The 27,537-nt window shown below is 35.8% G+C and overlaps 1 protein-coding gene across 1 annotated transcript in view; it reads right to left on the bottom strand.

The window, feature by feature from the left end:
• Positions 1-1,054: 1,054 nt before the first annotated feature.
• The window catches only part of LOC128218052 (proton myo-inositol cotransporter-like), a 93,789-nt gene continuing 67,306 nt past the window's right edge, over positions 1,055-27,537 (bottom strand). Inside the window, exons 5-9 of the mRNA XM_052925572.1 lie at positions 6,980-7,143; positions 6,220-6,334; positions 2,360-2,604; positions 1,577-1,729; positions 1,055-1,281 (exon numbers count right to left, since the gene is read on the bottom strand). Of these exons, the coding sequence (XP_052781532.1) occupies positions 1,055-1,281; positions 1,577-1,729; positions 2,360-2,604; positions 6,220-6,334; positions 6,980-7,143 (904 nt within the window). The remainder of the gene's footprint in view (positions 1,282-1,576; positions 1,730-2,359; positions 2,605-6,219; positions 6,335-6,979; positions 7,144-27,537) is intronic.

Here is a 27,537-nt window from a genome sequence, read left to right as displayed (position 1 = left end):
ATAATATGAATTGTTTGCTGGTTTCTTTCCAACAAGTCGTTAAAGACAAAACAATACAGCAATATTAGGTTTTAACATATAGAAAAGGGAACAAGGCCTTTTCGAAAAGTAGGAAAAAATAAGTCTTGAACAATAGACATATAATAAACTGTACATGCCATATGTTCCTTCAACAGCCACACATATTCAAAAATCATCATAAAGGCGTGACATCATTTGAAGCATAAAATAACATTTTTGGCAATGAAACAATAATAGATTTCAATTAACAATAACATATTTTTACATTTAATCATTTGATATTACAACAATCTCACTGCAAATTAAGGAGTTAAAATATCAACTTGAAGAACTACTATAAAAATAAACAGTGTGTATTTAAAAAAGGCAGCATAAGTTAAAATAAATATATACTTTGAAACAACAACCGTTTGAAAAAAAAAATGACAGCTAGTCATAAGCAATACTTTTGCGTGAGGGGCCTTCCACAGGTAGCGGGGTAGAAAACACTCTTTTCAAAAAAGGGGTATTTAGAAAAATAAATTATAATATTAATAAAGCTCCGGAATAAGCATTAAGAAACAGAAAGTTGTTGATTTTAGTATAAGATCGTATTTTATATCACTCGTGCAATAACATACAATCTTACACTGAAATCAATAAAAAAATCTTCTATATATTCGAATTAACGTGGTCATTTATTTTCTTATTAGATGACCACTCCTGTATATATTTACATACATATATATCCACATTCAAAATGTCAACATTTAAAATATCGTACACACATTTGGAATTTGTTTTTTATCTAGTATCATTTCAAGAATAAAAACTAAATAAAAACCTTTTCATTAAGATGAAACCTTTCAGTGGAAAATCCTAGTCTTTTTACAGATCGTTTTAACATATTTATACATTTCTATATTTCCTTCAGCTCACTCATGTGAGCCGAATTCTGGCTTCCAAGTGTCTTTTTTAAGTTCCCGAATTCATACTGTATTATTTTGGTGTTTTAGCCCGTGACTTTCACCGCGCCACAATATGGATGGACATGTCACTCTGGCGAGTCAAGTTCCGACTCTCGGCCGTCTCTATTGAGTCCCCGGATGTGTACATATTGTATCGTCTTGGTATTATAGTCCGCGCCATTAACAGTGCCGCACCAAGGCTGGGCAAATAGACCTTCGACCTCCTCAAGACTTTTCCCCTTGGTTTCCGGTAGCCAGATATAGAGAACTAAGGCCCCTAGCACTGTCAGGCCAGCATACAGCAAAAAAGTGCCTAAAATGATAAATTGTATAAAATTCAGCCCTTCAACTCTGCCCGGCTCGCATACAGCATACATGAGCCTCAAAAAGTTACATTTACGTGTATATCTTTATCTTACAAACGAAATTTAGGAACACTTTACATGGAGGATATATTTGTTAATGGTAATATTATTGTTACCAAATCGGTGATGTTTACAGTGAGAGCTATAATAGTGATATCTTTTTTACCAAAGCATTGAACGTTTTTTGGGTTATTTGATCGTTACTAAATTGTATGAGAGTCATAAATGTGATATCATTGTTACCGAGTCGCGTGAGGTTTTCTGTGAGAGTTATAAATGTGATGGAGACAAGTAGGTTGAAGATCCAGTTTGTGAATGTCGCCACTGAGATAGCTGAACTACGACACCAGAGAGGGTAAATCTCAGAGTTTATAGTCCATGGCATTGGACCCATACCTGTAATTCATAAAATATTACTGTTTTAAAAGTGTTAAAAAGCATACTTATACGGTCATCATCATCATCTGCAGACCTGGTGTACAGGTGTTAAATTAGATACGGAAAAACACATCATCTGCATATGTGGTGTACAGTTCAAAATATATTTTCAGACACACACATCATCTGCAGACCTGGTGAATGGTGACAAGGTATATTCAGACACACACATCATCTGCAGACCAGGTATTCAGGTCACAAGGTATGTACAAACACAAACATCATCCGAAACCTGGTGACCAGGTGAGAAGGTTTATACAGCCACACACATCAACTGTATATTTTGTGTACAGGTAGCAAGACACATTCAGTCACACGTCATCTACAGACCTGTACAGCGGTAATAAGGTTTATATCGACAGGCAACATCTGCCGATATGGATATGGTGATTAGGTAAACACAAACTTATACAACATATGACTATTTACCAAAGACATCCTACATATGCAGACATAGAGCAATAGAGACACTTAAGGTAAACACATACTTAGATTAAAGGTAACAACTGCAGACCTGGATTAAGGATGACAATGTAGTATGACTCAAATGTGTTTAGATATATAAAGACAAGCTCATCATCTGCAGACCTGGGGCAAAGGTGACGAGGTACAGAACGAGGCCGACCATGGGCATCCAGGAAAATGGGGATGGGCAGTAGTCATAAGCCCAGGTCAGCTTCACCGGGAGTGTTTGTTGGCTACACTGTCCCATTCCAGAAACCCAGGGGTTGTCCGTTCCAGTTGGTAGGCAGGATGAGTTACTGATTGCTGTGTCCTCATTATCCACAAAACAGTAACCGCAACTGAGGTCCATCATACAGTCATTACACGTCCTGCAATAAATAATCTAAAATAACTTCAAGTACAGAAATAAAATATCTAACGGAATTCGGATATATTTGATTCTTTTGAAATACCTACAACGCTCGGCACAATTGCCATCACCTGATAATTTGCAGCGCTGAATGCCCGTGAATATCCAAAAAGCGATAATTATGTTTTATAGTGTTGATGCATACACGCCCCTGTGTGTTAATCAATAAAATTTGTCTTGTGCACGCATTGCTTCATTTTTCAATACACGACTTTTAATACAAATGCGAAATACTTTTCTCTGTTATCAATGTTGGTGTTGTGTAACCTTAATTATACCACAAGGTATGGGTTTCTATTAAACATGTTCTTAGCTGGCTAAGCAGCAATCGAAACACCTCGCCCAGCAGAATTAGCAGAATTATCTATCTCGAAGCTTGCCAAAGATGGCCTAGTTGTTACGATTTGCAGAGCAGGTGCATTTAAGTCAAAACAAATGGCATCAATGTTATGTTGTGCATGTGAACATATTTGCTTAAACATTATTTAGTTTAGAGTTATTGTAAGCATTGTTCAAGTCGCAGAATCGGAAAATAGAGCCATGAAAAGACCCCATGCGTGTCTGTTATGAAAAGCTCCCCTAATAGGACATTTCCGGTAAACCGGAAACTGTACAGACTGAGGCATCAATGAGGATTACTTATTATTTCTAAAATATTAGCTCAGAATTTCTTTACTTTAATTGTCATTTGTAAAAATAACATGATAATATATGCTCTAATGAATTGTTCTACTGAATGAATGAAGTTGAACCGACTTTACCTAACAGAGAGAAAAGTGGATTTAAGTCTACATGCATTTGTTTGCCCAGAGCCCATGTGGCTAGTAAATATCTGCATTGGTCTCACAGATATGAATGTTTACATAGGAGTGCCATTGCTACTTTATATATAATATATAATAAAGTGATATTCGTATAATTTCACCGTAGGAGGAAATTCTAATGAATGTTTGTCCAGTCCTTGATCCGTGAATGACCTTATGTCAATCTTGCTTCCCTCAGTAATCAGACTCTGACATAGGTTTTTCCGTTCAACGCCCGAAACATTACTCTACTTGTCAGCTTCTATTTGTCTAGATGTCCATATGCAGCTGCCCATGCTTAATTAATGAAACCGTATTGTGAAAGTATGTGGTAAGATTGCAAAACAGCCAATTATTCGGATTACTGCCTTTCACGTACCTTCTAAACAACTATTATTGACCTGTTGAAGAGTTACATGCTTTCATGCTAGTTCATATAATAATGTTTTATGGCTAATTAGAAAACATTTTTTTTTAAACTAGAATTGCAATGTTGTCTTTCTTAAACCTTTGCGCAATACATATTGAATGTGGTATTTTATACATATTAATGCAAAACTTTTGTTACGGAATTAGGATTCCTCGTGATTAGATAAGCATCGAAACCTGTTTGGAGTGCCCATCATAGCCAAAAGAAATATACATTGATAACATACATATATGATGCCAAAAAGCATGCCCTTTACCTAGAGAAGGGTAACAGAAATTTATATTATCTCTCATAAAATGACAAAAATACCGATCATTATATCTATGTTCTGGGCACATATCTGGAAAAATTCATGTTTTTTAACGAAACATTTAAATGAACTGTGAATATAAGATTAAAAAAATGCGCACTATCTACGTTACCCAATTCAATTGAGTTCTGTCCAAGTTATATAAACAACATGATTAGTGTTTACAGGATACACATGCTTATGCGAAACGACTTAGACATAACAAAAGGCTTTTACAATACCTCTTTCTATCTTGGAAAAAGCAGACAAGCTGAATTATTAAATCGAACGTACTTTTGCAATTCTAATTGGTGTATATGGAAATGCTGCATATTGACTGGTGAACATTTCAAGGTTTTGAAGAACTGATTAATCACGGCTTCTGCTTCACCCAAGACCATCCAGTGAATTTCGATTGTTCACTTTACACATCATAAAAACACACTCAGCCGCTATCAGCAATTTGACATAATCTTAAGATCATACAATGAAACCGGATTTTCAAACTCAGATTATTTAAAAAGAAAAAAAAAACCGATGCCATAAATCGAGCTTTAGCAAAATTCTGAACAATTGGTACATTGTCATATTATCTTCAACTTTCTATATTGTTGATGTAAAAACATTTTTACTTTTCTTTAAATGCAACCTCATTTTATTCTCACTTAGATGATTTATGAACACAGACACCAGGTCAAAATTTTCACCCGATAATTATGCATGGATCCACCCATGAATACCCAGAAACAATAAGTTCAGTGTAACTTCAACATATTTATTGTCCAAGCATATGTTTATGGGGAAACATCTAATCTTCTTTCTCATATCAGCGAAGGTGAAATGTGAAAGACAACTATTTTTTTTATTGATTAACAATGATACAAAGTTGTAAATGACAACATGGAGATCAGTTCCGATAGCAGACACAGAAAGTAAATTGAAAGGGAGAGGATAATTTATGAGAACGCTTCAGATGACAGAGAGTAAGACAGGGGCTCCAACGAATTTGTTTTTTTGCGGGATCTTAAATTAGGGGAAATGTTAGATATGGCACAAAATGGCGGTTTGTTAAAGTATATTGGTGTTTTCGGATATTTTGACCTGGTTAGTTCGTTTATATCACTTTTATCGCAATATATGTACGTCTACCCGGAGGCCAGACGTGTAAGCTTCTCTCGGTTTTTATATTGTTTCTAGAGGCCTTAACACAAAGTTATTGAATTTTAAAGTTGAACGATTGCTTGTTTACAAAGTGAAAATAGAAAATTGCATGACTTGAAATGGTGTTTTAAGTCAAAGGGTGTCCAATTTAAAAAAAAAAGAAAATGGCAATTTCAGGGGAGATAACTCAACAAATTGTAGGTAAGTATAATTGTTATTTTGTAATGCACTTCCTTTCATTGCTATCTTTCAAAATAACAAGTTTAATTTTAATCCATGTAGTATTTTCTAAGATACGGCCCGGACAAGTTCCCATTTTTGAAAAATATTAAAAGGGAGATAACTTATAATGCAGGGCTGGATTATGGTTAATCTGCACTGCACCTTGAAGTTTCATTTCAATCCCTTAAATAATTCAAAGATATGACCCGGAAAAGCACCAATCATAAATTATAGTTAAGGGCTAGCTATTGATATTCACGATATGATTAAGCTTCTTGTGCACTGCACTTCTCTTATTGCCATCTATCTTTATACCAAGTTGTATTTCAATTCCACCAGTACTTTTGAACTACATGCTCTCGCTTTGGGGAGCGTAACAATGGATTGTCAAGTCCTTCGTTGGTTTGGAATTATTATACTTCTCATTCATAATAAAATGGACTGACCAGTCCTTTGTTGGATATGAATTAGTGTATTTCTTAATTATTATACAATGGACTGACCAGTCCTTATTCGGTGTGGAATTATGATACTTTTCATGAATAATACAATGCACTAATCAGTCCTTAAATTCATGGATTTTCATATACATATTTTGTTTTTAATATTCAAAGCTCAATTAGGTTGTTTTACCAACAAATTTCATAAACAATCCTTCCAAAACTTTACCTATGTGAAGAACACGTGTAATTTGATGACAGTCTTTCGGGGGCTGGTATCTGCGGGGTGTTCAGAGAGGCAACGTGAAAACCCACCGCTAACAGCAATAAACTAACTATAGCACCTGCAATTTGACAAAAATAACATATCGCATTATAATATTATAATGTCATTTTAAGTTACATAACGTAAATAAAATCTTAGATTTACCTTGATTGTTTTCAATTGGCCAAGGTATTTTATAATGATTTGTTTGGGTTAGGTCAAATTTGCGAGGTTTGAAAAGTGTTGGTGTTACCAAAAAACAGGAGCAGCAATCTCCACTGTTTAGTTTAACCCTACAACATTGAACACTTAAGTTTGTATAAATATAAATTTGGGCGTTAAAAGCAGAAAGCATAAATATTTGTTCATTACCTTACATAGCTCTGTTGACATAAATCATATCATCTAAAGTCCATTTCCAATGATCGAAGTAATAAATAGTGTTTACGTTTGGTATTATATGCCGTACAAAGTGTTCAGCGAATAAATCACTTGTTTGCCTTTATTTAGCCAGTTCATGTGCATTCTTCTTAATAATTCACGTTGAAAATAGTGATTACAGTAAATGGAAATATGCTTGTTGTTTTCGTTGCAGTTGTTGTTTTAATTGTCAGAGCTCTTCTAAATAATACAACGTGAATCTGCCCAGTGATCCCATATGCAGAGGAATTAGCATGCACACTTAAATACTGTTATATATATTAACATTAACTAAATCACAAACCAATGAGACTTGCTAGGGTCAGAGGTCTCCTCCCAATCTTTTCAACAAGGTATAAGCCAAGCAGTGTAAACACGAAGTTAACGGCGGCTGTAAGCGCCGAGAGCCATATAGCAGCCTCGTCGCTGCGTACCCCTGACATCTTGACTATCGTCGCGCTGTAATACCTGCAATGAGTATAAAATGAAATATGTTTTAATTCCAATTCTTGTTCAAGAAATATGTCAGTGTTGTTGTTTTTTTCAACCATTTTTTAAAGGGGGCAAGGGCCCCCAGAATTCCCAAAATAGTGACAAGATTGTTGAATTGTGAAAATTGTGAATTTACGATGGTAAATTTCAAAAAAGGAAACAAAGTAAATGGACTTAAAGATACAGAATTTGAATTATTTTAAAAGACAATGAATGCATTTAAGCATAACTGTACTAGTTAACTTGTTAATTAAAAGTTTAGACATATGTTTTTATTGGATTGTGAATATTGTGTCTAATGTTTTGTGAACAAGTGTATTTTGGGGGATAATGAATAGGGCCCAGTTTTGGCCAAAGTTTTAGACAAAAAGAAATCCTATATGTTGAGTATGAAATTAATATAAAAGTAGATTTTGAACTGGAAATAAAATAAATCAAAGCAAGGCCTCAAACAAATATAATAAGTCTGGTTCTTGTAACATGCGTGAAAAACTAGGGTTGGTATTTCGCTCATGTCGGTAAATCATTTTTAACAGTATACTGGCAGAAATAATTTAATACGTTATGCCTCTTTTTTGCCTTAGTTTTTCCTTTTTCCATTTCCTTTCCAAAATCTGACCTGATTCATCAAATGCACCGAGCGAATTTACAACTGAATTGGACCGACCAATTGTGCTGGATAAAAATAAACAGTATCTAATTGGACTAGATAAAATTAAAACAATGACTTATTCATGGTACAATAAAAAATGGGGGAGGGTACAAGGAAAAAAGGCAAACAAATTTGTAATGTTTTTACGTCTAAGCTCGTCTTAAATCGGAATGGGATAATGCGTCATTTTCTAAAATTTAGACTTTCAATGTTGCTTGAAGAAGAACACTTTAAAAAGCTCTAGATAGTTTATAACCAAATTATTTTTATTAATGTTAATTCATTTTCGTGTTTAACTCATTGAAATTTAAAATGATCAAAACAAGAAATGCATATAAATGCTTATTTTATTTAATAAGTGCCTGAATCATATGCTTTTATGTTATCATCGTAAAAGTCAATGCGTTTAATATGATAATGCATTAAAAATGAAACAATTACTTTTGCATTAACTAAAAATAGTGGGCGTTTAAGATTTTGGCATTTTGGGAAGATAATAGAAGTTGGTTAAAGTGTACCGTTCTTTAATGTTTTGAGCAAATCCTATGGGTTTTTAAGTGTAGCGACAAATAGTGCACTAGATGAAAGTTAGTTTAAACATGACGTAGGCGATTTGATACCTCGTTACTTTCATATCAGCATAAAATTCTCATCCTCGATGGAAACAGTTCAGATTGGATTTCCCTCGCGTATAATTATGTCTGGTAAATAAATCCAAGCGCAAATGTTGAAGTACAGACCAGTACCATGAAATCCACTCAAGTCCAAAGACCTGTTTGCAGAATATCACCAATTAATATCTGTTTACAGCGACCAAGATGAAAGCCAAGCTTTCAGAAAACATAATCTCTTCACTTCTGTCACCTTGTCTCCTCCTTGAATCAATATAAGGACCTCTTAAAAGACCAGCTCTCCGTAACCTAGTGATAAAATAAACGCTTCTAATGAAGACCAATTATCCACCTGTTCCGTTTTCTAAGCACGTCTTGTCTTAAAGTAGTCTATAGAGATAAGGCAGAATGGTTGAAGAAAATGAGGACAGTATTTCCCTGGAAAAAGAGTCAGACTATCAGGGCCTTACCTTAATGGAGTCAAACTGTCAGGGGCACACCAGAATGAGGTCAGACAGCCTGATGTGTACCTTAATGGGGTTAAACTGTCAGGGGCATACTAGAATTGGGGTCAGACAACCTTGAAGGGAAATCCAAACGTTGTGACAGAAACCTGATTTGTGCAACTGGAATGGTATTTATACATGCATCTTAAGGTAAATCATAACTTAAGTCGGGGAACTTCTTCCATGTAAAAAGCACAAGATAAAAATCAACTCCATTTATTCACTGCCACTAGCAACATGCGACATCATCAACCAATAGATGGTTTTGCTGGGTACAAAAGTTGTACCCCATACACGCCAAAACGTACTGGTTTACTGTCCATAACTATCAAGGATAAAACATAATAATTGACCTTAAATGTTCATGATATATGTCTAGGGTTATTGACTGTCCCATCATTTCCATAAATGCTCACATTTGCTTACTAAGAACATTTGGGAAATGGGCCAATAAACATCAAGTCAAATTCAATTATGCCGATTTGAACATCCGTTATTTAGTACGTCATTTCCCAGTGCAGGGATTAATTACACGCAATCACTCAAGGCAAACCGTATGGTCCAATGGTCCAATATCCTAGTATGCATGTTAACATGGCATTACCCAACCATAATGCCAATCCAATTCTTACAGTACATGCTTTGAATGCAAAATCCAACTATCTCTGTAAAATAACCGTATTCCAAGAAAGAATTTAGTCAGAATTATTGCATGTTTGACAACCAAACAACGAGGATCAACCTTATTTGCATCTATAGTAGAATGTTGCGTGCCAACTTCCAGGAAACTCAGTTTGGATTACTCTGTGTTTGGATTTTTCATAAGAAACTGCTCGTCATGAATGCTAAACTTTGCTTCTTAAGAACATCTCAAAAATGGACAAACAAACATCAAGTCAAATTCAATTATGCTGCTTTGAACTCTAAACACCGCAATCATTTCGTACGTCATTTCCCAATGCAAGGATTATTACATGCAATAACTCAAAGCAAACCGTATGGTCCAAAGACCCATATCATAGTAAGCATGATAACATGGCATTACCCAACCAAGCTAATCAAATTCTTACAGTACATATTATGAATGCAAAATCCAACTATATCCGTAAAATAACCGTACTCCATGAAAGAGTTTGGCCAGAACTATTGCCTGTTTGACAAAAAAAAAACGACGATCAATCTTATTTGCATTTATAGTAGAATGTTGCATGCCAATTTCCAGAAAAATCAGTTTTCATTTCTCTGTATTTGGGTTTTTCATGAGAAACTGCTCGTCATGGTATTTGTCTGTTATCAATAAAACAATGGAAGCCTCAGAGACATGCCCATAGCATAAAATGCAACTGTTAAAAGACACAAGAGTCAAGCCAAAACCAACACCAAACAAGAGACACTTAATGCATTATACATATTTGCATTTTTGAGATGCATATATACATTACAAGCCCGGTAGCATAACACTTAACCGAGATCCCGTTTAAAAGCACACATCGGACTTATTTACCGATTCTGTGGTGTGTTTTTTTGTTGTTCAAACTGAGTTATTTCACTTTCTTTCATGTTTTTCAATGAAATATTGAGTTTTATCAGTGAAATAACAACAGTGAAAATATCAACTTTCAATACTTCTTTTAAAATCCAGTGTAATAACTTCGCATTGATCTAAACAGAACACTTTACTTTGAACAAGAAAATGTTGGCAAGAAATTTTACATACTTAGTTCAATTAAAGATATATTTGGAAATTAACAACTAACAGTTGATTAGAAAATGGTTATCCCGTTTTTCAAACGTTTTCTTGATCTTAAAGCTGAATGTTCGAACCTTTGCTTTCATACCAAACAAATTACAGACAAAAACAACTGTTCGAACATAAAAAGAATGTCATATCATCGTTCAAATGTATTTTGAATTGTTTGTCGTTATAATACGTAATAAGAACTTCCCGGAAAATTCACACAACAATTTACAGATCAACTGATATTGTTTAACCCCATCCACGCCTCAAATTTGTCAACAAACAAGCGTGGTCCTCATCAGTACATTAAAAACGACATGTCTTCATGCGAAACAGACGGATGGGTATAAAAGACTGGCCGGACCGGAGCAAATCTGGACCAACTGAAATCTCCAAACTGTTACGGAAGTCTCTGACAGTAAGATGACTTAATATCGATGTATCACGAAACAAACTCTAAAACTAAGAAAAGTGTTTTATATCCAAGTATTTTCCGCAATTGTTCTCCTAACACATTCGACCTTTCAATGTATCGTTCAATAAATGGCGGCGTAGTAATTTTAGTTATGTATTCATGCACCGCTTAAAATATAAATGTTTTCGTTAAGTTTTGGAACATAGATGCACTTATAAAAAATCAGTGATAATTGGTCCTTAACATCTTTAAACTAAACAACGAGTGAATAATAAACCATATAAAATATCTTAGAACTTTTCCTCAACAAAGAGGAAATAGAAAATTGACTGCTACATCACCAGCTAAAATTTTGCGTGAGAGTCGTCTCACGGGTATCGGCATAAAAAACACCCTTTGCAAAAAGGGGTATTTAAGAAAATAAATTAAAATACTATAAAATTCGGAAAATAAGTATACAAGAAACAGAAAAAAATATTTTTTTAAGTGTAAGTAATTCTTGGTCCAAATACATAAGGATCATAAGGCTTATGATTGTTAATATCCAGGCATATCCTCTTCTTTTCTGTAAACAGGCATAGCCTTTTCTTTGGTGTAAACAGGCACAGCCTTTTCTTTGGTGTAAACAGGCATATCCTCTTCTTTTGTGTAAACAGGCATAGCCTCTTCTTTAGTGTAAACAGGCATAGCCTTTTCTTTGGTGGAAACAGGCATAGCCTCTTATTTGTTTGTTAACACACATATACTTTTCTTTGGTGTAAACAGGCATGGTCTCTTTCTTGGTGGTAACAGGAATATCCTCTTTTCTGCTGTACACACACACAAAGACTTTCTTTTTGGTTTGAACAGGCATGACCTCTTATTCAGTGTAAACAGACATTGCCTCTTCTTTGGTGTAAACTGGCAGAGTCTCTTTATGGTAATAACATCCATGGCTTCTTTGGTGTAAACAAGTGTCGCTGGGTTATTTGTCTATTTGTTTGTCATTGTTATTTGTTTCTTTATGTGTCTAATTACATAACAAACCTTTTGCTTTCACTTTCAGTCTCTTAATCATACTTTTACTTTCTTAATCATACTTTCTTTTTCATTTTCACTTACTTATTACGTAGATAACCTTATCTTTAATCTTTTACATTTGATGTAGGGATCCGCGCACTCGTAAATAGAAATCTGAACCGTAGAGACAAGTTTTGTTTTCATTTGTAAAAAAATATTCTTTGCATGGCTTTTATTCTGGTAAACTTCATTTATATTTCATTTTATGTTTATAATATGTCATATAGTGTGTATTTATGTCCATAACTTACAAGGATAAAACATACTAATTGACCTTAAATGTATCATTTATCATAAAATAAACGGGGTTTAATTTTAAACGTTTGGCTACTGAGCTTGTTTCTGTATTTGTTCACATAAGTAATGATAAATTTCTAGCGATATTGACATCCCATCATTTCCATAAATGCTCAACTTTGCTTCCTAAGAACATCTGAAAAGTGGACAAATAAACATCAAGTCAAATTCAATTACGCCGCTTTGAACTCTTAATACAGCCGTTATTTGGTACGTCATTTCCCAGTGAAGGGATTAATTACACGCAATAACTCAAAGCAAACGGTATGGTCCAATGGTTCAATATCATAGTATGCATGATAACATGGCATTATCAAACCATAATGCCAATCAAATTCCTACAGTACATGTTTTGAAAGCAAAAACAAACTATCTCTGTAAAATCACCGTACTCCATTAAAGAGTTTGGGCAGGATTATTGCATGTTTGACAATAAAACAACGAGGATCAATCATATTTGCATTTATAGTAGAATGTTCCATGCAAATTTCCAGAAAAATCAGACTGGAGTTCTTTGTGTTTGGATTTTTCATGAGAAATTGCTCGTCATTGTATTTATATAATATCAATAAGACAATGGTAGCCTCAGAGACAAGCCAGTGGCATTCAATGTAAAACATATCCTGTTTAAAAGCAAAACGACCACGGGCCAAGCAAACATCAAACAAGAAACACATTATGCTATTATATAAGCCTTATATCATAAAATGAAATCACGATCCTGATTAAACACACAAGGTTTAAGCCAAACCAAACACCAAACAAGAGGCACAACTCACAATGAACAAGCATTTTAGCATAAAATGTAACGGAGATCCCGTTTTAAGACACAAGGGTCAAGCCTAAACAAACACAAAACACGAGACACTTAATGCTACAATTAAAACGGAAACACATTAATTATGTTTTTTTACGTCTAAGCATTGATAGAAGTGGATTATTGTTCATTCTTGTCTTAAATCAGATTGGGATAACGCGTCATTTTGCCTAAAACTTAGACTTTCAATTTTGCTCGAAAAAGAAAACTTTCAAACGCTCATTAATAGGTTGATGCCAAATTATTTTCATAACTGTTTATGCACTATCGTGTTTACTTATTTTTCTTAAAAGTGATACAAAAAATGCATATGAATTATAAACGCTAATAAGTTTACCTAAAACATATGATTTTTTATTATCACCAAATAAGTCCAATGAGTTGAACATGCTAATGGTTAATATTAAAACAATTATTTTTGCATCAACCTAAATTGTTGACCTTTTAGAGCATACATTAAAGATAATAGAATCAGATAAAGCTTGTTTATTTAAGAATACATCAACTTATCCACAATAGGTACATCTCTCTTTTATATAACATAAAATAGGGAATATTATTCTCACATTTTGGCATATTGGGAAAAGTTGGTAAAATTGTACTGTTCTTAAATGTTTTAGCAAGTCTAATAGGGTTTTTAAGTGTAGCGACAAATAGTGCACTAGTTGGCAATAAGTTTAAACATGACGCAGGCGATATGATACCTCGTAACTTTCATATCGGAATTAAATTCTCATCCTCGATGGGAAATGTTCTGATTGGATTTCCCTCACGTATAATTATATCTAGTAAATAATTCGCAGTGCAAATGTTGTAGCGCCGACCAATACCATACAATCCAATGAAGTCCACAGACTTGTTTTCAGAATATCACCAATAAATCTGTGTTTACAGCGAGTAAGATAAAAGCCAAGATTTCAGAGGAAAACATAATCTCTTCACTTCTGTCATCTTGTCTCCTCCTTGAATCAATATAAAGGCTCTTATAGACCAGCTCTCCGTAACCTAGTGATAAAATAAACATTTCTAATGACGACCAACTGTCCACCTGTTCAATTTTCAAAGCAGGTCTTGTCGTAAAATTATCCTCAGGGAAAAGGCTGATCTTCTTTTTATGGTCAAAGTAAAATGAGGACATTATTTTCCCTGAAAAAGCTCAGACTGTTAGAGGCTTACCTTAATGAGGTCAAACTGTCAAGGGCATACATGAGTGGGGACAGACAGTCAGGTGTGTACCTAAATGGGGTCGAACTGCCAGGGGCATACCGGAGGGGGTCAGACGTTCAGAGGCATACCTAAATGGGGTCGAACTGACATGGGCATACCAGAGTGGGTATGGGTCAGTCAGTCGCTTACCTACCGGTGAATGAGGTCAAACTGCCATTGGAATAGAAAAATCGGAAAGACAGTTTGGGGCTTACTTAAACGGAGTAAAACTACTAGGGGCATACTAGAATGGGATCAGACAGTCAGGGGCCTACATAAATGGGGAAAAACTGTCAGGGGCATACTAAAATGGGGTCAGATGGTCTCGGGCATACTAAAATGCGGTCAGACAGTAAGGTGCGTACTTAAATGAGGTCAGACAGTTTGGGGGCATACCAGAATGAGGTCAAATTGTGAAGGGCATACCAGAGTGGGTCAGACAGTGATGGGCTTACTTAAATGGGTTTAAACTGTCACTGACATACCAGAATGGGATCAGACAGTCAGGGGCCTTACTAAATGGGGTCAAACTGTCTGGGGCATACCCAATTTGAGTCAGACAGTAGGGGGCATACCTAAATGGTGTCAGAATTTTACGGTCATAATGGGGTTAGACAGTCAGGGACGTACCTAAAAAGCGTCAGGGGCATGCACTTATCTGGGATTGAAGTCAGGTGGTAAGAGATGTACCTGAACGGCGAAAAAGTGATGCTTCATTTTAACAGTTAACATATTTGATTATTATTTTCACAAATATTGTTAAAAAGATGTAACAACCTTAAAGGGAAATTCAAACATTGTGACCGAGACCTGATGGAATGGTTTTCATACTGCATCTTAAGTCATATCCTCACTTTAGTCGGAAAACGTCTTCCATGTAAAAAGCACAAAATATCAACTCCATTAATTCACCCCAGCAAGCAGCATGCGACAAGGCTGATGTTACAAAATCTTAAAAGCATCAACCAAACACGCCAAAAGGTACTGGATTGTCCATAACTTACAAGGATAAAACATAATAATTGACCTTAAATGTAACATGATACATGTCTACGGATATTGACTGTCCCATCATTTCCATTAATGCTAAACTTTGCTTCCTAAGAACATTTGGGAAATGGACCAATAAACATCTAGTCAAATTCAATTACGCCGCTTTGAACTCTAAATACAGCCGTTATTTTGTACGTCATTTCCCAGTGAAGGGATTAATTACACGCAATAACGCAAAGCAAACCGTATGGTCCAATGGTCCAATATCATAGTATGCATGACAATATAGCATTATGCATTATGCCAATCAAATTCTTACAGTACATGTTTTAAATGCAAAATCCAACTATTTCTGTAAAATAACCGTACTCCCTGAAAGAGTTTGGCCAGAATTATTTCCTGTTTGACAACAAAACAACGAGGATCAATCTTATTTGCATTTATAGTAGAATGTTCCATGCTAATTTCCAGAAAAATCAGTTTGGAACACTCTGTATTCGGAGTTTCCATCAGAAACTCCTCGTCATAATATTTGTTTGATATCAATAAAACAATGGCAGCCTCAGAGACAAACCAGTGACATACAAATGTAAACAAAATCCTATTTAAAGGCAAAACGATCAAGGCCAAGCAAACACCAATTACGAGACACCTATTGCTATAATATAAGCCTGACAGCATAAAATAAAATCAAGATCCTGATTAAACACACAAGGGTCAATCCATAACAAACACCAAACAAGAGACATTTATTGCTACATCCAAACCAAATAGCATCAAATGTTACTAAGATACTGATTAAACACACAGTGGTAAAGCCTAAACAAAGACCAAGTAAGTGACACTTATTGCTTTAATACAAGTCCCATAGCATAAAATGTAATCAATATCGTGTTTGAAGGCACAAAATAAAGGTAAACAAAGGTAAAATTACTTGTTTTCACATAACCGCCGCCTTATGTAGCACTGACAAATCTTCATTTTGGAAACATGTTTGTTAAAGTGTTTATGGAAACAAAGCGGCATAGACTGCGCTTGAAATGGTGAAGAAAAAGAAAAGCTATATTTGTTTCAAGTCATAATTCCAAGCGGATTGTTGCTTCCCGAAGTTGCATATGTGAACGAAATTTGCTCGTTGTATATACACACACTGACTACGATAACTTATTTCAACAAGGTCCTATCTATACTAAATAAGATGTCTAGGCCCATCCTGCTAGGTCCTAGCTAGACTAAATAAGATGTTAAGGCACATCCTGCTTTCGCATAGCTAGATCAAATTAGATGTCAATGCCCATCCTGCTAGGTCCTAGCTAGACTAAATAAGATGGCAAAGCCCATCCTAATAGGACATAGCTACGAGACTGAATAAGATGTCAAGGCCTTTCCTGCTAGGGCATAGCTAGACTGAATTAAATGTCCAGCTAGAGCGTTACACTCGATAAAGTTAGTTTTTCAGACCAGTTAGTCATGATCAGGGCCCAGATCAAAACAAATGTTCAAGCCAGTCAAGATAGGGCTTAGCATTAGATCATCTAAGAAGGTATTTCTGGGAACCGGGAATAAATGGTACCCGGTTATGCTAAAAGGTACTTGTCCTGTGGGTACCAATCCATGTAATACAAGCGTAAAAAATCAGACCTGTTTTATCAAATAGACCAAGCAAATTTTCAATTTAATTGGGGGGGGGGGGCATGGAAATGGACACAAAACTATCATATTTTTACGTCTAAGAATTGACAGAAGAGGATTGTTGTTCAGTCTTGTCTTAAATAGTATTCACTTTGACATTTTGACAATTTTTTTGCATCAACCTAAATTGTGTGCCTTTAAGAACAGACATAAAAGATACTAGAATGAGATAAAGCTTGATTCTTTAAGAATACACCAACTTTGCCAAAAAGGTACATGACAACATCAGATAGGGAATATTATTCTCACATTTTGGCATGTTGGAGAGAAATAAGAAAAAAGAAAGTTGGTGAAAGTGTACCGTCCTTAAATGTTTTTAGCAAATCCTATGTTTCTTTTAAGTGTAGCGACAAATAGTGCACGAGATGACAGTTAGTTTAATCATGACGCAGTCGATTTGATACCTCGTAACTTTCATATTGGCATTAAATTCTCATCCTCGATGGGAAATATTCTAATTGGATTTCCCTCGCGTATAATTCTGTCTAGTAAATAAATCCCAGCGCAAATGTTCTAGCGCCGAAAAAAACCCATAAAATCCACTCAAGTCCAAAGACCTGTATGCAAAGAATCACCGATAAATCTGTGTTTACAGCGACCAAGATAAAAGCCAAGCTTTCAGAGGAAAACATGCTCTCTTCACTTCTGTCATCTTGTCTCCTCCTTGAATCATTATAACGACCTCTTATAGACCAGCTTTCCATAACCCAGTGATAAAATAAGCACTTCTAATGACGACCAATTATCCACCTGTTTCGTTTTCTTAGTAGGTCTTGTCGTAAAGAAGTCATCAGACGAAAGTCAGATCTTCTTTTAATGGTCAAAGGAAACGAGGACATTATTTTCCCTGAAAAGGGTCAGACGATCGGGGCTTCCCAAAATGGGGTCAAACTGTCAGAGGCATACCAGAATGGGGTCAGACAGTCAAGGGCTTATATATACGGAGTCAAACTGTCAGGGGCATAGCAGAATGAGAGAGGACGGTCAGGGGCATACCAGAATAAAGTTAAACTGTCAGGGGCATACCAGAGTTGGGTCAAACAGTGAGGGGCTTACCTTAATGGGATCAAAATGCAAGGGGCATACCAGATTTGGACAGACAGTCAGGGATAAGACTGTCAGTGGCAAACCAGAATGAGGTGAACCTGCCTGGGGCATATCAGCATTGGGCGAGACAGTGAGGGGCCTACCTTAATGGGGTCAAACTGTCATTGGCATACCATGGGATCAGCTAGAAGGAGGAGTATCTAAATTGCGTCACAATTTTAGGGGCATACCAGAATGGGTCATACAATTAGGGGCGTACCTACATGGCGTCAGAATGTCAGGGGAATACCAGAATGGGATCAGATATGCAGTTCAAACAAGAATGAGGTAAACTGTCAGGGGCATACCAGAGATTGGCGAGACAGTGAGGGGACTACCTTAATTGGGTTAAACTGTCAAGGGCGTACAAGAACGTGGTAGCTAGTTAGGGGCGTATCTAAATTGCGTCAGAACGCCAAGGGCATACCAGAATGGGGTCAGACAGTTAGAAGCATACCTTCATGGCGTCAGAATGTCAGGGGCATACCAGAATGGGGTCAGACAGTTAGGGGCGTACCTAAATGGGATCAGAATGTCAGAAGATTACTACAATGGGTTTAAAAAGTCAGTGACATACCAAAATGGCGTCAAGATGTCATGGGCATACCAGAATGGGGTCAGGCAGTCAGGGGCGTACCTCAAACAGCGTCAAACTGTCAGACGCTTACAATTCTCCAATCCTCTGAGAATGGGGTCAGATGGACAGGTGAAGCTAAATGGCGTCAAACTGTCGTTACATTATAACAGTTTTACATAATATATTATAATTTTTTCCGCAAAATATTTTTAGGAAAAATATAACAACCTTGAAGAGAAATACACAGATTGCAGAACAGACTTTAGTCCTGAGGTGTGAAACTGGGATGGATTTTATTCAAACCGTTTTAGCATCTTGAGTCATATCCTCACCTTTCGTCAAGGGCATTCGGAAGCACTCAACTTCAATGATGCAACTTAACTTCTGTTATACATTTTGATGAGATTATAATTAACGCCATGAATGAACTCTTCATTTGTTTGATGTGATAACTTTAATGACATATTCATCATTTTTGTAAAAAATGTCTGAGTCTATCATTCAAATACTTGAAAACAAGCAAAAATGGTTGTAGAGAATAATAATTTATTAAAATATCTATTAAATTAGTGTTCATAGTATAAAACTTTTATTGACAAGCATGAATGGGGTCAGAGAGTCAGGGGCGTACAAAAATAAGGTCAAACTGTCAGGGGCCTACCTAAATGAGATCAAACTTTTAGGGGCGTACCAGAATGGGGTCAAAAAGTCGAGGTGTACCTATTTTAATTTGTAAAGTGATTACAACCGTGAGTGTAAATCTAAAGGTAGTTACACAGACTTAAGTCCTCGTGTGTGCAACTGGAATGCTATTCATACTGCATCTTAAGGCATATCCTCACTTCAGTTGGGGAACGTCTTCCATGTGAAATGCACATGACAAAAATAATCTCCATTTACTCACTACAACAAGCAGCATGCGAAAACCCGCCAAAAGGTACTGGTCTACTATCCATAACTTACAGGGATAAAACCTAAAATGTACATGATATATTTCTAGGGATATTGACGTACCCATCATTTTTTTCAGAAATGCTAAACTTTGCTTCTTAAGAACTTAAGAACATCTGAGAAATGGATAATCAACATCCAGTCAAATTCTATTATGCTGCTTTGTACTCTTAATACTGCCATCTTTTCGTACGTCATTTCACACTACAGGGAATATTTTCACGCAATCACTCAAACCAAACCGTATGGTCTTATGGCCCATATCATAGTATGCATGATAACATGGCATTACCCAACCAAGCTAATCAAATTCTTACAGTACATGTTATGAATGCAAAATCCAACTATCTCCATAAAATAACCGTACTCCATGAAAGAGTTTGGCCAGAACTATTGCCTGTTTGCCAAAAACAACAACAATAACGATCAATCTTATTTGCATTTACAGTAGAATGTTGCATGCCAATATCCAGAAAAAACAGTTTTGATTTCTCTGTAGTTGGGTTTTTCATAAGAAACTGCTTGTCATAATATTTGTTCGTTAACAATAAAACAATTGAAGCCTCAGAGACATACCCATAGCATAAAATGCAACCAAGAACCTGTTTAAAGACACAAGGCTCAAGCAAACACCAACAAGAGACACCTAATGCTACATTATAAGCCCGGTAGCATAACACGTACCGAGATCCCGTTTAAAAGCACACAAAAAGGTAAAGAAAGGTGAAAGGTCGTTTTTACAGATTCTATGTATTTTTGTTATTTTAGAAGTATGTTCAAATTGAGTTATTTCACATTCTTTCATGCATTTCGATGAAATATTGAGTTTTATCAGTGAAATTACAACAGTGAAATATCAAATTGATAATTTCACTGCAAAGTAAGGAGTGATATTATCAACTTTCAAAAAAAAGAAAATGAATTAAAATACTAAAAATCTCGGAAAATAAGCATACAAGAAACAAAAACAAAAATGTTTATTTCAGTGTAAATAATTCTTGGTCCCAATTCATAAGGATCATAAGGCCTTTGATTGTTAATATCAAAGCATAGCCTCTTCTTTTGTGTCAACAGGCATAGCCTCTTATTTTGTATAAACAGGCATAACCTCTTCTTTGGTGTCAAAATGCATAGCCTCTTCTTTGGTGTAATTAGGGATAGCATCGTATTTGTTTGTTAACACACATAGACTTTTCTTTGGTGTAAACAGGCACAGTCCCTTCTTTGGGGTAAACAGGAATGGCCTCTTCTTTGTTATTAACAGGAATACCATTTTTTGTTGTACACACACAAAAACATTTCCCTGGGTTTAACAGGCATGACCTCTTCTTTAGGGTAAACAGAAATTGCCTCTTCTTTGGTGTAAACTGGCAGAGTCTTTTTCCTATGATAAAATCCATGGCCTCTTTGGTGTAAACAAGTGTCGCTGGGTTATTTGTCTATTTGTTTGTCATTGTTATTTGTTTCTTCATGTGTCTAATCACATAACTAACCTTTTCTTTTCACTTTCAGTCTGCTGTTCGTAATCATACTTTTACTTTCTTAATCATACTTTCATTTTCATTTTCACTTACTTATTACGTAGATAACCTTAACTTGAATCTCTTACATTTGCACGAGGAATCTGCGCACTCAATAATAGAAATGCGAACAGAAGATACCTGTTTTGTTTTCTTCCAAAAACTTATTCTTTGCGTGGCTTTTATTTAGGTAAACTTCATTTATATTTCATTTTATGTTTGTAATATGTCATATATTGTGTATTTATGTAATATTAATTGCCCTTTAATGTAAAATTTATCATAACATAAACGGGGTTTATGTTTAAATACTTTTGGCTACTGAGCTTGTTTCTGTATGTTTTCACATAAGTAATGATAAATGTCTAGGGATATTGACTGTCCCATCATTTCCATAAATGCTCAACTTTGCTTCCAAACAACTATAAATGGGAAATGGACCAATAAACATCTAGTGAAATTCAATTATGCCGCTTTGAACTCTAAATACAGCCGTTATTTGGTACGTAATTTCTCATTGAAGGGATTAAAATAATTACAGGCAATAACTGAAAGCAAACCGTATGGTCCAAAGGTCTAATATCATAGTATGCATGATAACACGGCATTATCCAGCCATAATTTCAATCAAATTCCTACAGTACATGTTTTGAAAGCAAAAACCAACTCTGTAAAATAACCGTACTCTAACAGATAGTTTGGTCAGAAGTATTGCCTGTATGACAACAAAACAACGAGGATCAATCTTATTTGAATTTATAGTAGAATGTGGCATGCCAATTTCCAGAAAAATCTAACTGGATTACTCTGTGTTTGGATTTTTCATGAGAAATTGCTCGTCATAATACTTATTTGATATCAATAAAACAATGACAGCCTCATAGACAAGCCAGTCAGTGTAATTCAATGTTAAAAGATCCTGTTTAAAAGCAAACCCACAAAGGACAAGCAAACACCAAACAAGAAACACATAATGCTAAAATATAATCCTTATAGCATAAAATGAAATCAAGATCCTGATTAAACACACATGGATCAAGCCAAACCAAACACCAAACAAGGGACACAACTGCTAAAGTAAAATCACTATAGCATAAAATGTAATGGAGATCCCGTTTCAATACACGAGGGTCAAGCCAAACCAAACACCAAACAAGGGACACAACTGCTAAAGTAAAATCACTATAGCATAAAATGTAATGGAGATCCCGTTTCAATACACATGGATCAAGCCAAACCAAACACCAAACATGGGACACCACTGCTAAAGTAAAATCACTATAGCATAAAATGTAATGGAGATCCCGTTTCAATACACGAGGGTCAAGCCAAACCAAACACCAAACAAGGGACACAACTGCTAAAGTAAAATCACTATAGCATAAAATGTAATGGAGGTCCCGTTTCAATACACGAGGGTCAAGCCAAACCAAACACCAAACAAGGGACACAACTGCTAAAGTAAAATCACTATAGCATAAAATGTAATGGAGGTCCCGTTTCAATACACATGGATCAAGCCAAACCAAACACCAAACAAGGGACACAACTGCTAAAGTAAAATCACTATAGCATAAAATGTAATGGAGGTCCCGTTTCAATACACGAGGGTCAAGCCAAACCAAACACCAAACAAGGGACACAACTGCTAAAGTAAAATCACTATAGCATAAAATGTAATGGAGGTCCCGTTTCAATACACAAGGGTCAAGCCTAAACAAACACAAAACACGAAACACTTTATTCCAAAATGAAAACGGAAACACTTTAATTATGATTTTACGTCTAAGCATAGTGGATTATTGTTCATTCTTGTCTTAAATCAGTTGGGATAATGCGTCGTTTTGACTAAAACCTAGACTTTCATTTTTCCTTGAAGAAGAACACTTTCAAACGCGCATTAATAGGTTGATGCCAAATTATTTTCATAACTGTTTATGCACTATCGTGTTTAACTTATTTTACTTAAAAGTGATACAAAAAAATGAATATGAATTATAAACGCTAATAAGTTTACCTGAAACATATGATTTTTTGTTATCACCAAATAAGTCCAATGAGTTGAACATGCTAATGGTTAATATTAAAACAATTATTTTTGCATCAACCTAAATTGTTGACCTTTTAGAGCATACATTAAAGATAATAGAATCAGATAAAGCTTGTTTATTTAAGAATACATCAACTTATCCACAATAGGTACATCTCTCTTTTATAAAACATAAAGTAGGGAATAATATTCTCACATTTTGGCATATTGGGAAAAGTTGGTAAAATTGTACTGTTCTTAAATGTTTTAGCAAGTCTAATAGGGTTTTTAAATGTAGCGACAAATAGTGCACTAGTTGACAATTAGTTGAAACATGACGTCATATCGGCATTAAATTCTCATCCTCGATGGAAAATGTTCTGATTGAATTTCCCTCACGTGTAATTATGTCTGGTAAATAATTCCCAGCGCAAATGTTGTAGCGCCGATCAGTACATAAAATCCACTGAAGTCCAAAGACCTGTTTGCAAAATCACCAATAAATCTGTGTTTACAGCGAGCAAGATAAAAGCCAAGATTTCAGAGGAAAACATAATCTCTTCACTTTTGTCATCTTGTCTCCTCCTTGAATCAATATAAGGACCTCTTTTAAGACCAGCTCTCCGTAACCTAGTGATAAAATAAGCACTTCTTATGACGACCAATTATCCACCTGTTTCGTTTTCTCAGCAGGTCTTGTCGTAAATTAGTCCTCAGGGAGAAGGCTGATTATCTTTTAATGGTCGCGGGAAATGAGGACTTTATTTTATCTGAAAATAGGGTCATACGGTCAGGTGCTAACCTAAATGGGTCACACTGTCAGGGGCAAACCAGAATGGGATCAGACGGTCAGGGGCCTACCTTAATGAGATCAAGCTGTCTGGGGCATACCACAATAGGCTAATACGATCAGGGGTCTACTATATGTGGTCAAACTTCCTTGTGCATGCCAAAATGGGGTCATACGGTTAGTGCCCTCTATCAGATGCATACCAGAGTAGGGTCAGACAGACAGACGGACCTACCTAAATGGGTTTAAACTGATAAGGAATACCAGAATGGTGTCAGACGGTCAGGTTCCTACCTAAATGGGTTCAAACTGTAAGGGCATACCATAATGGGGCCATAAGGTTAGGGATCAACTTAGTTTGGCCAAACAGTCAGGAACCTGCCTAAATGAGTTCAAACTGTCAGGTGTATACCGGAATGGGGTCATACGGTCAGGGCCCTACCCTTACTGGGGTCAAAATGTAAGGTGCACACCAGAATGGGGACAGACGGTCAGGGCCTTACCTTAATGAGATCAAACTGTCAAGGGCATACCAGAATGAGGTCAAACAGTCAGGGGCCTACCTTAATGAGTTCAAGCTGTCTGGGGCATTCCAGAATGGGGTCAGACGGTCCGGGCCCTACCTTAATGGTATTAAACGGTCAGGTGCATACCAGAATGGGGTCAGACAGTCAGAGGCATACTTAATTAGGTCAAACTGCCAGGTGCATACACGAATTGGATCATAGGTCATGGCCAAGATTATTTTGGCCAAACGTTCAGTGGCCTACCTAAATGGGGTAAAACTGTAAGGGCATACCAAAATATACTAAAACAGTCAGGGTCCTACCCAAATAAGGTCAGACAGTCAGGGGAATGGCAGAATGGATCAGACTACCAGGGGCTTACATTAAAAAGGGAAAACTATCAGGGGTGTATCTAAAAGGGGTCAAACTGTCAGGGGCATACTAGAATGGGTTCAGCGAGATAGGGGCTTTTCAAGAATAAGGTCAAACTGTCAGAGGTCTACCAAAATGAGGTCAATCTTTCACTGGTATACCAGAATGGGGTCAAACGTTCAGGGGTTTGCAAACATGAGGTCAACAAGTCAGTTAAAAGATATAACAACATTGAAGGTAATACTTAAGGTTGTTAAACAGACTTTAATCCTGATGTGTGCAACAGCAATGGCATTCATACAGCATCTCATCACATCCTTACTTCAGTGGGAAAAGTTATCCATGTAAAATGCGCATGAAAAAAACTCAATTTATTCACTGCAACAGGTGTATCTAAAAAGCATCAAACATTAGATTATTGCAGAGAACCGGGATTAAACATGGTACCTGATGCTGTCAATAACTTACAAGAGTTAAACATAATAATTGATCTTGTTGTTGAAATGTTTATGACATATGTCTAGGGATATTGATAGTCCCATCATTTCCATAAATGCTTAACTTTGCTTCTTCAGAATTTCCTGGAAATGGACCAATAAACATCAAGTCAAATTCAATTATGGCGCACTGAACTCTAAATACAACCATTATTTGGTACGTCATTTTCCAGTGCAGGGAATAATTACTTGCAATCACTCAATACAAACCGTATGGTCCAATATCATTGTATGCATGACAATATAGCATTAGCCAAACATAACGCAAATCAAATTCTCACAGTACATGTTTTGAATGCAAAATCCAACTCTCTGTTTAATAACCGTATTCCATAAGAGAGTTTGGCCAGAATTATTGCCTGTTTGACAACAATGAGGATCAATCTTATTTGCATTTGTAGTAGAATGTTGCATGCCAATTTTCAGAAAAAATCGGACTGAATTACTCTGTATTTGGATTTACTATGAGAATCTGCTCGTCATAATATTTGTTTGTTATCAATAAAACAATGGAAGCCTCAGAGACAAGCCCATAGCATAAACTGCAACCAAGAACCTGTTAAAAGGCACAATGATCAAGCCCAAACCAACACCAAACAAGAGACACTTAATGCTACATTACAAGCCCAGTAGCATACCACGTAACCGAGATCCCGTTTAAAGGCAGAGAGAAAGGAAAAGAAAGGTAAAAGGACTTGTTTACAGATTCTATGTTATGTTTTATTTTTATTTTTAAGTATGTTCAAATTGAGTTATTTCACTATCTTTCATGAACATACACCAAACAGCAACTTGCAGATACATGTATTTATTTGAGCATTTTATTTTGTAAATACAAGCCTAAAGTCATTCAATTTTTATGTGGTGTTACTAATGTGTTTTTACAAAATATAGCAACTTCTGTCATATGTTAAATAATTGTTTACATAAGAGCCCTTTAAAAAAAAAATATTGGCCCTAATTCATAAGGATCATACGCTTATGACTGTAAATATCCAGGCATAGCCTCTTCTTTGGTGTAAACAGGCATAGCCTCTTCTTTGTTGTAAACAAACATAGACTTTTAAGTAAGCAGGCATAGTCTCTTCTTTGGGGTCAACAGGCATGAGCTCTTCTTCGGTGTAAACAGGCATTGCCTCTTTTTAGGTTAAAACATGTATAGTCCATTTTTGTTGATAACATCCATGACTATATATGTGTTTTTCATTTTTATTGGTCATTTTATGTGTCTTATCTCATAACTAACATTTTGTTTCACTTTCAGTCTGCTGATGGTAATCATACTTTTACTTTTTTCACTTTCATTTTCACTTTCTTATAACGTGGATAACCTTAACTATAACCTCATACATTTGCACGAGGAATCCTCGCACTCGTTAATAAAAATCTGAACAGTACAGACGTGTTATGTTTTCTTCCAAAAACTTCAGCACGCCTGGGTGTGAACCCTTCTACCCTGAGTACCGCGACACAGACATAGCCTTTTTTGTGTAAACAGACATAGTCTTGTTCAATCACTTCAAAAAGCAGAATTGGACATGAGGCTTGTGTAAAACTATCAAACATAACATGGCATTGCTGGGCACTGAGATTAAAATGGTACCCGGTCACGCTAAAAGGTACCTGCCCTGTAGATATCCATTCATGTGTTATAAGGCTATAAAAGGCATTATTTGTAATATGATATAAAAAAAAATATTATGTCTAGGGATGTTAACTGACACATCAGTTCCATAAATGCTAAACTCAGCTTACGTGAAATGAAACAATAAACATCGAGTCAACTGACTTTGATCCCTTAATACAGCCGTCATTTTATACGTCATTTTGCTGAGCAGAGATTAATTGCACGCAATCACTCAAAGCAAACTGCATGGTTCAATGGACTACAATTGGAGTATGCATGATGACATGACATAATTTGACAATAATGCCTAAAACATCTTACATTTAATGTTCTGCAACTAGTCGAATGCAAAATCTAAATACCATGTATCTCCCAAAAATAAGCATATGAGGTAAACTAGTTTAGCCTGATATATTGCCTGTTCTGCAA

This window comes from Mya arenaria, chromosome 14 (assembly GCF_026914265.1).
Source record: "Mya arenaria isolate MELC-2E11 chromosome 14, ASM2691426v1".
In the NCBI taxonomy this organism is placed as follows: Eukaryota; Metazoa; Mollusca; class Bivalvia; order Myida; family Myidae; genus Mya; species Mya arenaria.
This window is presented reverse-complemented; position numbering and strand designations above follow the sequence as displayed.